The sequence below is a fragment of the Dermacentor variabilis genome, chromosome 4 (genome assembly GCF_050947875.1).
Source record: "Dermacentor variabilis isolate Ectoservices chromosome 4, ASM5094787v1, whole genome shotgun sequence".
Lineage (NCBI taxonomy): Eukaryota > Metazoa > Arthropoda > Arachnida > Ixodida > Ixodidae > Dermacentor > Dermacentor variabilis.
The window spans coordinates 122,149,243-122,161,525 of record NC_134571.1 but is presented as its reverse complement, the minus strand read 5'-3'; the positions used below and the strand labels follow the sequence as shown (position 1 = coordinate 122,161,525).

General features: G+C 45.7%; 1 protein-coding gene across 2 annotated transcripts in view; it reads right to left on the bottom strand.

Moving 5' to 3' along the window:
• LOC142579697 (uncharacterized) overlaps nucleotides 1–12,283 on the bottom strand; it is a 113,840-nt gene that overhangs the window by 43,463 nt on the left and 58,094 nt on the right. For both annotated transcript variants that reach the window (XM_075690171.1, XM_075690170.1), the window contains 2 exons: nucleotides 7,523–7,715; nucleotides 4,964–5,293 (listed from right to left, as the gene is read on the bottom strand). In XM_075690171.1, coding sequence (XP_075546286.1) covers nucleotides 4,964–5,293; nucleotides 7,523–7,715 — 523 coding nt within the window. The remainder of the gene's footprint in view (nucleotides 1–4,963; nucleotides 5,294–7,522; nucleotides 7,716–12,283) is intronic.

The following is a 12,283-nucleotide window of genomic DNA, read 5'->3' as shown; positions in this document are numbered from 1 at the left end:
ATCTCTAAAATTGTACGCGACAATCTTACTTTTTGTCAGCCTTCTCAGATAGCAAACGCTTTTTCTGATCATTTCGCATTGCCCGAGGGAAACAAACTAACAACTTTTCAGCCTAAAATAGAACGCCTGAGCCATTCATTTTTCCTTCATCCTGTCACGCCGCATGAAGTGCTTTCTATTATGCGTAATCTTCGTAACACGAGTCCAGGATTAGATGGTATTGCAGTGCGCCACCTAAAGCTAGTCGCTGATGCCATATGTGAACCCCTGAGCGTAGTAATTAACCTGATCTTTAAAACTGGTGTATTTCCGCCATTGCTAAAGCGTGCGAAGGTTATCCTAGTTTTTAAAGAAGGTAATAAAGAATTCATTTCAAATTACCGTCCAATCTCGATTCTTTCTTCCCTAAGTAAAATAACTGAAAAATTATTTTTGATCAGATTAAGCAAGTATTTGGAAAAATTCCATATAATTAAATCCTGCCAGTTCGGTTTTCGGTCCGGAAGCTCCACCAACTTAGCTCTACTTTGCTTAACTGATTTTATTAAGAATAGTCTTGACAATAATGAATTCGTTGGTTCAGTTTTCTTAGACCTTACTAAGGCATTTGATACTATTAATCACATGATTTTATTTCGTAAACTGGAAGCATATGGAATAACTGGCCCTGCCCTGGCCTTCTTAAAAAGTTATTTGTCTGATAGGGAATTTATTGTTTATGCGTGTGAAACTTTTTCCAGTTCTAAAAAACTTAGCCAAGGAGTACCACAAGGCTCAATACTGGGGCCTTTGCTTTTTTCTCTTTACATTAATGATATGCCAGACGTCACTGACTTAAGTCATTACGTTCTCTATGCTGACGATACAACTATATCTATAGCTGATAAATATATCTCTTCTCTAGTAATCAAACTAAATAAAACTCTTGACCACCTAATGAATTGGTGTAATGACAACTCTCTAGTCATTAATCTATCTAAAACGAAATTTTTAGTATTCCATTCGCACCAAAAATCACTAATTATTCCTCCTTCGTTAACCTTAGGCAATCATTCTATTCCCATTAGCGACTCTGTTTCATTTCTAGGGGTTATCCTAGACAGCCATCTGAAGTTTCACTTGCACATCAATCACGTCAAGCTGAAGTGCGCCTTTGGTATCCGTGCACTTATCAAGGCACGACACTATTTTTCTCCTTCTGCTTTGCTTTCACTCTACTTTGCGTTCGTTCAGTCACACATAAACTACGGATTAATCGTTTGGGGTAATACATATCTATGTCATTTGTCTTCAGTTCAGCACATACAAAATCGAGCAATCCGTATCATCACCCACAGTTCACCGCGCTCTAATGCTATCGGCCTGCTTGAACAGTACAAAATTCTATGTATAAAAAGATTATTCAACTACAATTTAGCAATAATGTTTTATAAATTGCTTGATTCCCAGCTGACCTTTCAATATATTCAATACAGCTCCCTTAGAAATACAAACCCTACTAGGTTCGCTTCTAATTATAATTTTCTGTTACCATCAGTTCGTACTAACTATGGTGAAAAAACATCTACATTCGCTACCATTACACTTTGGAATCGTTTGCCTGCTTCGCTTAAAAAACTACCTACTTTACAGCGTTTTAAAGCTTCGCTAAAAGATTTTTTGCTAACCACTGATAATTTTTCCTAATAAATATTTGTGCTTTCATAGCTACCTAACTAATAAGTATCACCCATTCTTTTCTTTTTTTTGCAGTGTTCACATTGCGCCACATTTTTTTTATCCCTCTTTGTTCGTTTTTCTTTTGCTTTTTGCCTTTAACAATTTTATAAATTTTGTCACTCCCGTTGTTACATCTGTTACACTATATCGATTAGAGCATAGATTGTTTGGTTTTTCTTCTTTTTTTTCTTTTCATTATCATTTGATTTTCTTGCAACTAATATATTATTATGATATCCACTGTGATGCTGCCAAATGTCACAATTCTGTTGTAGTTACTAACCGAGGGTCCCGTTTTCAGTGTCATTACTTTGAGACCCTCGTCTGTATATTACATTTATGTACCTATGTATTTTCATATGAATAAACTTCAACTTCGACTTCAACTTTGCACAGGTGGTACGGCCCCGGCAACTCTGACAGCCATGACCGAATCTTTGGCACTTAAAACAGCGTCGAGGGTTCGGAATGTACAGTCTGACATTGATTTGGATGTAATCTGTTTCGATGTGTTCCGGGAGCATGCTCGTACAAAAGATAAGTATGAGGTGTTTTGTCAGAATTTGTCGTCTCGTTGGATCCTAATAAGTTGGACATTCGTGACATGTTGCTCTTTCCAGCCTTCTAGGAGCTCTGTATTAGTCAGTTGCAGCAAGTCCTGATCTGATATTACCCCTCGTGTACTATTCATTAAACTATGAGTGCTTACAGAAATTTGGCTGTCCCCAAACGAGATGAGCTTTTGGAGATTCTCATACTGAGCTTTATCACAGACCTCGATGAGAATCTCACCACGAGCCATTTTCGTAGCTTTGTATCCGGGGCCTACAGTGTCAGTCAAGCATTTTGCGACAGCAAAAGTTGATACTGTTTCTACGGTCTTGTCGAGGGACTCACTGTGAATCACGTAGAAACGTGGGAAAATTTCAGTGCACTTAGTAAAAAAGTTGAAAGTATAACGGTGCGCCCTCTTTTTGTGAGAGGGCGAACAGGGAGTCTGGGGAAAGAGGAAGCCGTACAAATGGCGTGATTTCAGCGGTGATGCCAGCCGCCCACCACGGAGCCCAACAAGGGGATGCGACAGACTTTGTAAATAAACAAGACCTGCCAAGCCAGCTGTACACAACGGCTATAACCAAATAGGATATAACCAATGTTGGTTATTTCACACAAGGTTAACCCTAGCTGCCTGGAGGATCAGAAATTAAGAAGTGAGGAGAAGACAGGAAAAATTGAAAGTTATAGAAAAAGACGAGTATTGAAGAGGAGGATAGTAAAAAACAACTACCTATTTGACCCGGGTAGGTCAGTCCGGAGGTGCCGTCTACGTGAAGCTGAGGCCAAAGGGGTGTGTTGGCTCCACCGAGGGGCCTTAAAGGTCCAAACACTCAGCATTGGCTAAACCCCCAGGATCCCCTTTTTCCCGGACACGGCTAATCCGCGCATGGTTGGACGCGGGAGGGTCCAACCCTCGTGTGCTCGGGTACGTGGTGTTGCAACGCACCATACGCCCGCTGTCGCAGACGCCCCTGCGGGGGACCAATTCTACTGACTAATCAGATACTCTGCTCTACATTATTGTATTGGGTATTGAATGCCTTGCTGTGTGATAGGTTGCTAATAAAAACAGTCAATAAACCACATTTTTCTGCCTACTTATGTTTTACCCAAAAGGAAATAGCCGAGTGGCATGGCATGCCGACTCGCGCATATTAAACAGAAAGTTGTTTTCGCACAGGTGCGTTGCACATATGTTGTAAGGAAATAAAACTAGAAGCCCAAGGGCGTTGAAAACAAAATCTGAAAGAGGAAAACATTCTGATAAAGTTAATGCAAGCGGTGTTGGTTTCCATTGGCGCCTGCAGAGAAAGTCGTGTGCTCGAAGAGCGCATAGCAGACGACAAGTGGCACGGCGTTTCCCTCTCGCGCATCAACAAAATCGTTACCATGAAAGCAGGCTTCATTGTTTTTTTGCCTCTCGGAGTTTGCCGACCAAGCACCAGGGAAGAAATTGGCGCTCGTGACGCAATTCCCGTTTACCTGGGGGGGGGGGGGGGAGGGGAGGTATATCAGCTGACCTAGCCGTGACGGCACCCCCTCAATAGTTGTTTCTATGTGCAGGCCTGCTGTAGATGTGCAGCGTTAGACTTCATTAATAGGTATCCGTGTAAGAACATCAATCACTGTCTCTCACATCCTATGGAGCTCATTTGTGCCTCCTCCTGTTGAAAATTTGCCCATGCCCCACGCGGACAACTCTATAGCACAACGCATTTATTGCGCCTTTCGTCAAGATTTATTTGGTTACACCGATCTACGTTGCTTCTTAAGCTTCCAACATAACGAATCGCTGGAAGTTGGCTGAAACGTCCACACGAATAGCGTGGGAAGTGCCACACAGAACCTATTGCAAGCCAAGCACACCGGACTAAACCCAGCTGTTGCAACACCACCACTAGCAGTAGCAAAGTATATGTAGGCCATTCAGGCCTTTGACTTTTGTACGTGTAAGCCGGGCACGATCTTCAAAGTGTGCACAGTAACATTTCTTCTGCCTTTAGAGGCCTGCCTTGCTCCATAAAATATGCCCTTACGCTAAAGGCTGCAAAAAAAAAAAATCTTGCACACAACACTAAGCTTAATGTACACCGGCCATAAGATAAGCTATATTTAAAGACGGTATAACTGTGACGACTTGTGCATTGTGCACACCAAAAATAGCTACTGAATTTAGTTTGTTTCGTGCAATTTACGTGTTGTCTGTAGCAGGTATCATCGTGTTTAGTACTATAAAAAGTCGCCAAACAATCTATTTTTTTCCTCCGTCAAAGACTTGAACATAACCCTTAAAAGTAATTATGCTAGCCATGAGATCAGCCGGTACCCTTAAGGGTACAAGGTGTAGGTTCAGTGGCAATATTTGACACCTTCGGTACACTGCTAATCTCGTTCGCATCAGTTCCAGCAAGTTTATGGAACATTTGTGCAATTAAAAAACCAATATGAAACAAGATCAGGATCTTCGATCTACTTGAGGAGGAACCTTATGTTTAATAACAGTAAGACAGACGTACAGTAACGGTGGCTTGAGTCTGTACCAGCGAAAAAGTCAACGCTCAAAAACGTTTCGCTCCGCATAGGTTCTAGTTAGTAAGTGAAACATTCTTGCAAATATGTTCCACTTGCTTACGGGAGCCTACATAAGACGAGATTAACCGTGAACGCGCTTGGGCGCGCCGATTACCTGCAGGGCGATCCTGTCGACCTCCTGGAAGACGGCCATGGAAGGGATCATCTCGCGCTTCTTGCAGGGTGGCGGTCGTGCGGCGTACTCGGGCGCCTCGTCGGTCACCGGGTCGTTGACGGTCTGCACTCCGGTGTCCCGCCTGCTCGCGGCCCGAACGGTGACGCCCGTGGCCGTCCTGCGCATGCGCGACCGCGTCTTGGGCCGGGGCTCGGCGTCCATGTCCTCGAGGATCTGAGCGATGCCGTCGCTCAGGCCACCGCTCTCCGCGGCCCCGATCATCTTCTCGATGTGCGTCAGCGGCGACGACAGCTCCTCGTCGGACAGCAGCTGCCGGCCGAGAGTCATTTGCAGATTGTTGGGAAAAACAATTAGCAGGACAATTTAGGAGTGTGCGCAGCGAATGTTAAAAGCGTTAGCTGTGGTGTTGGCCAGTGCGCTTTCGCTCCCTCTCTCAAGCTCAATGAATCGCTTGAGGGTCTCAGGCTCTTGCTTCTTTTATGACACTTTAGTGTAAAGGATGTTTCATAGCGTTTTAACGCGTTCTCATTTAAACTACTACGCTCCTCTCCGATGCTCGATCAAAAATAACGTACAGCGCGAAGGACAAGGACAGCGACAGACGAAATACACAGCGCTGTGTATGTCGTCTGTCGCTGTCCTTGTCCTTCGCGCTGTACGTTATTTTTTATCATGAATTACCAACTAGCCCAAGCAACCACCCGATGCTCGAGTGCTCGCCGGCTTTCTATAAGCATACACTGGCGCAGCCTAAGGCAGTATGATGGTGAAGGCAGGGCGATGAAAGAATGAGAGCAGTGGGATGACGACGAGTGTATGATGACAATGGCGGGGGAACGAGTGTATGACGAAGATTATCGTGTGACTTCTATCGTCTGTGCCCTCATTGCTTCGCCACTATTCTGCTCACGAAGCTCCGTCACATGAAACTGCAGAAGGTGAAGAGCTGATCTGAAGTGAAGGCGCGACAACGATGGTGGACGAAGAGGGAACACACGCACAGGGTGCACTGTGGGTGTGTGTGCGTGTTCTCTTTTCGTGCACCGTCGTTGTCGCGCCTTCACTTCAGATCATGCTTAACCAACACGCCCAACTATCCATCCTAACGTGAAAACCTGGGCGAGTTGGAATTGATGCATTCTTTGAATCAGCGCAGAAAATGACGGCAACACAAAAACAAAGGATGCAGGAGGAGCGCTGTCTATGAGCTGAAGTTTGCTAAAAACTTGTGAAATAATGACATGCGCGCGCAGATGGTGCCTTTCTTCTTTGCGTTTTTTTTAACAAACGTGAGTTTTTAGACAGCACTACTCCTGTACGTGTCCTTCCTTTTCGTATTTCCGCCGTTTTCCGAGCTGATACAAAAAAGGGGCACATGAAAATTTTTTTAACAGGCATACGTCAAGAACAGCCTCAGCTTATAACGAACATATTGTAATTTCTTCCAAGATATTTCAAATGCAATCGAAAATTGCCAGTAACTGTTACTGTGGACTTCTAGGTTTTATCACTCTTTAAATGGGGGTCTCTTAAACGACTAGTCTCTGTACACAAGGTGAACTCACTGTCTACAAAGTTTAGCAATATTGCTTCCGTTCTGCTGCTTGTGAAAGTTCTCCATGTACGTTTACGAACGTATACATTACTAAGCTTCGGGATGCCTTCGGATGCACTACCCTGGCTCCAGAACTCGTTGGAAATTATTTCATTAATTTGGGCTTTACGATTTTAGCAGCCACCATTTAAGTTCTCTTGTATAAACACATGCGCTATGCTCGCTATTTGCATGTTTCAGCCCACTGCCCCTATTCGCCTTACTCTGCGGATGTTTGGGGCAAGACTTCTGCACACCATCCTTTCGAAACATCAAATACGTCTTAGCGAAACAATTTCGTTGAGAGCCCTTCTCTTCCTTCTAATGCAAATTTTCCATACCCGACCAGGCGACGTGCTTGCAAACCTGCGATTTCATAAGTCTATAGGTGACTAGGGCGACTAACAACTGCTATTGGAGGCAGAATAGCTTGAAGCAGGTCTGTTGTTTGACTCGAACTAGATGCGATTCGGCCAAGGCATTTATTACATCTTAAAAGGATTCGCTGAAACCGCTAAAGAATTTTCTTTTATTCAAGTCTGCTTCGACGGTGCCAGCGAAATGAGGATAGAAAAGGAAGAACAATCGAGGTTGGTCATAAGTGCGTTGTTCCTATGTGTTCTTTCTTTGCATGTTGACCTTTTTCTCCGTATTTGTACACATCTGGCCATTCTATATGTAATCTTTATTGTAATCTTATTGTAATTTTATTTCTAAATCTGCACGTCCTATTTTTCAGCCAAGATCTACGCGCATTTATTAAGAATCGCACAATGATGTTCCCCGTTTATGCCCACTTTGTTCATGGATTTGTTACTCGATCCTTCTGTCGCTTCAGCTCCCCGTGTTCCTATTTCATTTTGTAGCCGCCTTGGTCAAGTCCTCGATCGTAGAGGCGCATTAAAGGCTCACGCGAACGCGTACTCCGCGGTTTCTCCGCGCACCTCGTGCTGTCCTCCTCCGGCAGCGTTAGCTGCGGGCGCCCTGCTCACTGGATCGGTCTGCGACTCGATGTCCGTGGTGCGCGAGGGTCGCGCAGCCCCGCTCGCATCGGGAGGTAGCCCCATCGGCTGATGCTGCAGGGCGTCCCCGCGCGCCGCCACCGCCGCCGCTGAACGTCGCTCCGTCTGCGTCCACCTGCAACGTGTAAGAGCCACGTGACCAGCCGTGCTACACGGGCGCAGCAATCACGCAGGCTCGTAGTCGGCTACCTCATGGCGCACTCGAGCTCGAGAAAGCAGCTGTCTTCGACCCTTCCATCACGTCGGGCGTCATCTGGCATACATACTGGCGGTGAGGGATTGGAGGAGAGAGAGAGAGAGAGTGCAGCAGCTACAGCACGGGCTTCCGCTTTACCGTGTATAGGCCTAAAGTGCAGGCACGCGTCCTTGGCCCAGCAGCTGGGCTGACCCGGTGACTGCGCTACCCGGTCGAGTGAGTCGGTGATTGATCGCAAAGAAGTGAATGTGCCCTCAGCTCCGTCTCATTGCGGTGCGTCAGTGTTTCGTAAATGAGATCTGGTTGCGGTGTTGCCTTCACCACCAGCCGGCCAGTTGATACCTTAAAAGACCTGTACCGTTACGGATGTGAAAGCTGGGATGCCTTTGCATCTCGAAGTATACGTCTGATCCAACGGCTGCATTCACCTGGCGGAGAAGTCCCGAGGCAGGGCCTGGCGGTATTCCACGAGCACATGTCCTGGATAGACAGATGGCCGTGCTAGTTGCTAATATGCAAAGCAGACTTGTAAAGAAATTAGCTAGTTAATTTGCGTAAATCTTGTAATTCGCCACTTTTGCATTTCGATAGCTTGTGCAAGTTAGATCCGCCTCTTAGGTAAATCCAGCTAAAAGGATACAAATGTGCTACACGCCGTGGTCAATTTTAAATAGTTCTCTTCGCGCTAAAGGACCTTATGTACAGGTTTGAGGAATATATACTCGATCAAGGAATCCAGGGAAAACATTGGGAAGGCGGGAGATGGAAATTCAAGACGGTGAGCAAAACGTGAACAAGGTGAAAGCAGGAGCCAACATTTCGACAAGTGGTCTTAAAGTAAACAAGTGGACTTGAAGAAAACAAGTCCACTTGTCAAAACGTTGGCCCCTGCTTTCATCTTGTTCTCGTTTTGCTCATCGTCTTGAACAAGGAATGTAGCTTAAGCGAACATTTGAAACGTTGGCTTAAGCTACATTCCTTGTTCGAGTATTGCTGATCACTTCGTTTCCATCTACCTTTGAACTTCTGTCTTGTTTGTATTACGTACGGGTACGTCGTTTAGCCAGCGCGTAATCTTTCAAAGCTCATCGCGAGAAGGGCGAACGAGACGACGCGCACAGCTGGAATTTGCGCAGTTGCATTGAATTTACGGCGCCTCAGGGTGAATTCGTGCTTGCGTACAGCCAAACCCGCAGTACAAGTTTATGCAAAGCGACGCTTTTTCCAGGAAACTTTAAAACCGATTAACCTCGTTCTGCGGTTCGAACCTCGCCTGGCCGCGCGTTGCGAATCGATCGCTCGGCTGGCTACACGTGCAACGAGCGCTGGGGAAACAATGCGATGTAAGCGCGCGCTTGCGAGCGCAACCCCCCCTACCGATACAATTAGCGGCGAAAAATGGCGGAGGGCAGGGGGGGGGGGGGGGGGGGGGCCACCAGCGTTTACGCTGACCGCGCTACGTGAGGAGCGTTTTCATGGCGCGGCGCTCCCTCCCAACGCCTGAGAGGCGCCTCTTCATTACCTCCTTTCGAACGGAGCTGCGCACGGCCCTCTTTAGTATTCTCGGAGGCTGGTCAACGTTAACGTTTACCGCCGTCGCCTCGCGCGCGCGCATAGTTCGCGTGGCTGCCGCAAAACGCAACAGCCCGTGGGAAAGAGAGAGAGAGATGGAAGGACTCTGCGCACACCGGTGCGCGCATTGGCAGTGTTTTCGTCTTCCTGGAAATACGCGCGCCAGAAATAACGATAAAATAAATAAGTAAGCAATAGCAAAGGAGAAAGTCACGCGTGAGGTATATAGTTGATTTGGGGGTTGAGAAGCCGACACTCGTTGAGTTGGCCACTAGGTTTATCGGTCGCCCCCGCGGGCTTATCGCTACCGCATGCGTAGCTAGCTCGTTTGTATACGGGAAATCACCTCGTTCCTCTTCTTCGCATAGGAGGCGCTTTAATGAGACGCGCGGTTGATGAGGAACAGAAACGGTGAAGAAGCCACTGGCTTTGGTGTGCGTGAGTTCTTGGTGTCATTTGTCTTCGAGCATCTCCCGTCTTTTGATGGCGTAATGCGCGAAAAAAAAAAATCGAATAGTTAACTCTCAACTGAGCACAATAAGCTAGCAATGATATTATGTCAAGTCAGTATACCGGTATCACCTGAGAACCTCCTTCAGGAAATATGGCCGTGACACAGGAAGCCGACGTAGGTAATTATGAGAAAGGCACTCGGGGTAACCTGAACTAGAATACTGTCAAGTGAGCCGAAGGAATGTGAAGACAGAGGCGACCTTCATTCTGTAATGAGTTCCAAGTGTTCCAGAATGGGCTCGTAAAGACGTCTCGTAAGGTCAATGGCGAAGCTTCGGAACGTTAAACGAGTTTATAAAGGGCCTAGCTTCTGCAGAGTCATAATTCCGACGCGCGATGTGGTGACGGGCGCGTTCACGATTTCTGTGCCGCCTGCGTTATGCGCAGCGCCGTAGCAGCCAGTATTGTGCACCCATTTTAATGCTAACTGGTTCAAATTCATGTGAATTACAACGCCCATGAAATATGAATCAAAAGCCAACACACAAGAACATATAAGGTAAATGAACAAGCTGGCAACTGCCACCAAAAGGGTGATGATGCCAGCTTCCTCCCTCCTCTTTTACGCGAATAGGCCTGAATGAATATGAGAATAAGAAAGAAAGAAAGAGAGAGAGAGAGAAAGAAAGAAAGGTGGAAAGAAAGAAGGAGTACAAAGAAGAAAGAGAGAAAAAAATGTACATCACTCCTTTTCCGCCACGGTACATGATGCTACATCATGCATCGTGTGCAGCAAAAGTTATCACTCCTTAACCTGCCGATTGCACTCCTTAATGGGATAGGGGCTTATTTGCGCGAGAGAGAACAACGGGTGCTGCTTGATGGTGAATGTTCGTTGTATTGTCGCGTGACGTCAGATGTCACAGAGGGTTCAATGCTGGGGCCCCTGCTGTTTCTGATTTTTATCAATGACTGTGCTGATCACTTATCTAGCGCTGTTAGGCCTCATTCACACAGCCGTAAAACGTTCCGTCGCGTCACCATCACCTCAAAAAAAAAAAAGCATAACGTAGAGCAGTCGCAACGGAGCAGTCTACGAATAGGCGACGGCGGTAGTGGCGTCGTCAGCAGCCCAGTTTTGTACAGTGTTGACTGACAGGTTCTATGTTAATCTAGACCTAGAGAAATGTAATCTATGTTATACATTGAATTTGTTGAATAACTGTTAAATAATTTTAAATTTGTTAAATAAACCACCGGAACACACAGCTCAATATTCGATGTGCTACACGTGAAGTGCAGATGTAAAGAAAGCAGCAGCTTCTGCTGTTGCCAGCTTGAGCTTTGTAAAATAGCTGCATTTAGCGAGGGCTTCTTACTTTCTTATTGGTCCGTTTTCTAGGAAGAGGGCTCTATCCTCGCGCTGGCGACGGAAACGTAGAACACCGCTCTATGTCACCGGCGACCCGTTTTTGAGGAGAAAACGACTCGGAAACCCTCTCCCCTGACGAAAACCGGTGCTGTGACGTTGACGCGACGGAGAGTTTGACGGCTCTGTGAATGAGGCCTTAGAATTGTATGCCGACGACTGCAACGTTTGCGGAATTGTCCCCTGCCAGGCAGACAATCTTCTTTTGCAGAAGGACCTAGATTCTGTAATGTCATGGTGCGGTAGCTGTACGTGAGCTTCATCACTGCAAAGGTTAACATTATGACGTTTACGAACAAAAACAGCCTTTTTTCAAGTTGAAGTATGTTGTGAGTGGCAGTGAACTAACAACTGTATCTGTATACATTTATTTAAGTGTTGTCTAACTAACAACTTCTCCTGGAATGTGCATGTAGATAAGCTAGTAACAAAGTCAAGCAGCAGCTTAAACTTTTTAAAACGTAACTTCAGAGCAGCTACATCAGTGCTAACTTTACGTATGTCTACCGTTCACCTGATCTTAGAATACGCATGAAGTACCTGGCACCCCTTCACAATGACTAATGTCGAGAAGTCGGCGCGGATTCACTTAAGAGCAGCTCAGTAAATTTCAAATAACTATGCATTTTCTAAGAAATCTTCCGAAAAAATAAAAAAAAGTTTGGCTGGTCCCCTCTTGATATTACGCGAAAGTATTCAATGCTTTCTTTTTTTCATAAGGTGTATCACTCTAAAATTCGAATTTTAAAAGTAAAGTACATAAAAGAACCTGATTATGTCTCCCCCAGGGCAGATCACCTGCTAAAAGTCTGCGAACGTTCGTCTAGAATCAACATTTTTAGGCATTTTTTTTTTTCTTCGCGCATGCTTGACTGGAACTCCCTACCATGCATGATGTTGCTTTTCCGCCATGCTCCTCGTTTTATACCGCCCTTCAGAACCTCTTCCTGTAAACTGTGTATACTTGAAGTATGTCCGCAGTGCACGATTGGCTGGTATCTTTTATGTAGCTTAGTTGTTGGCAAACAGGAAA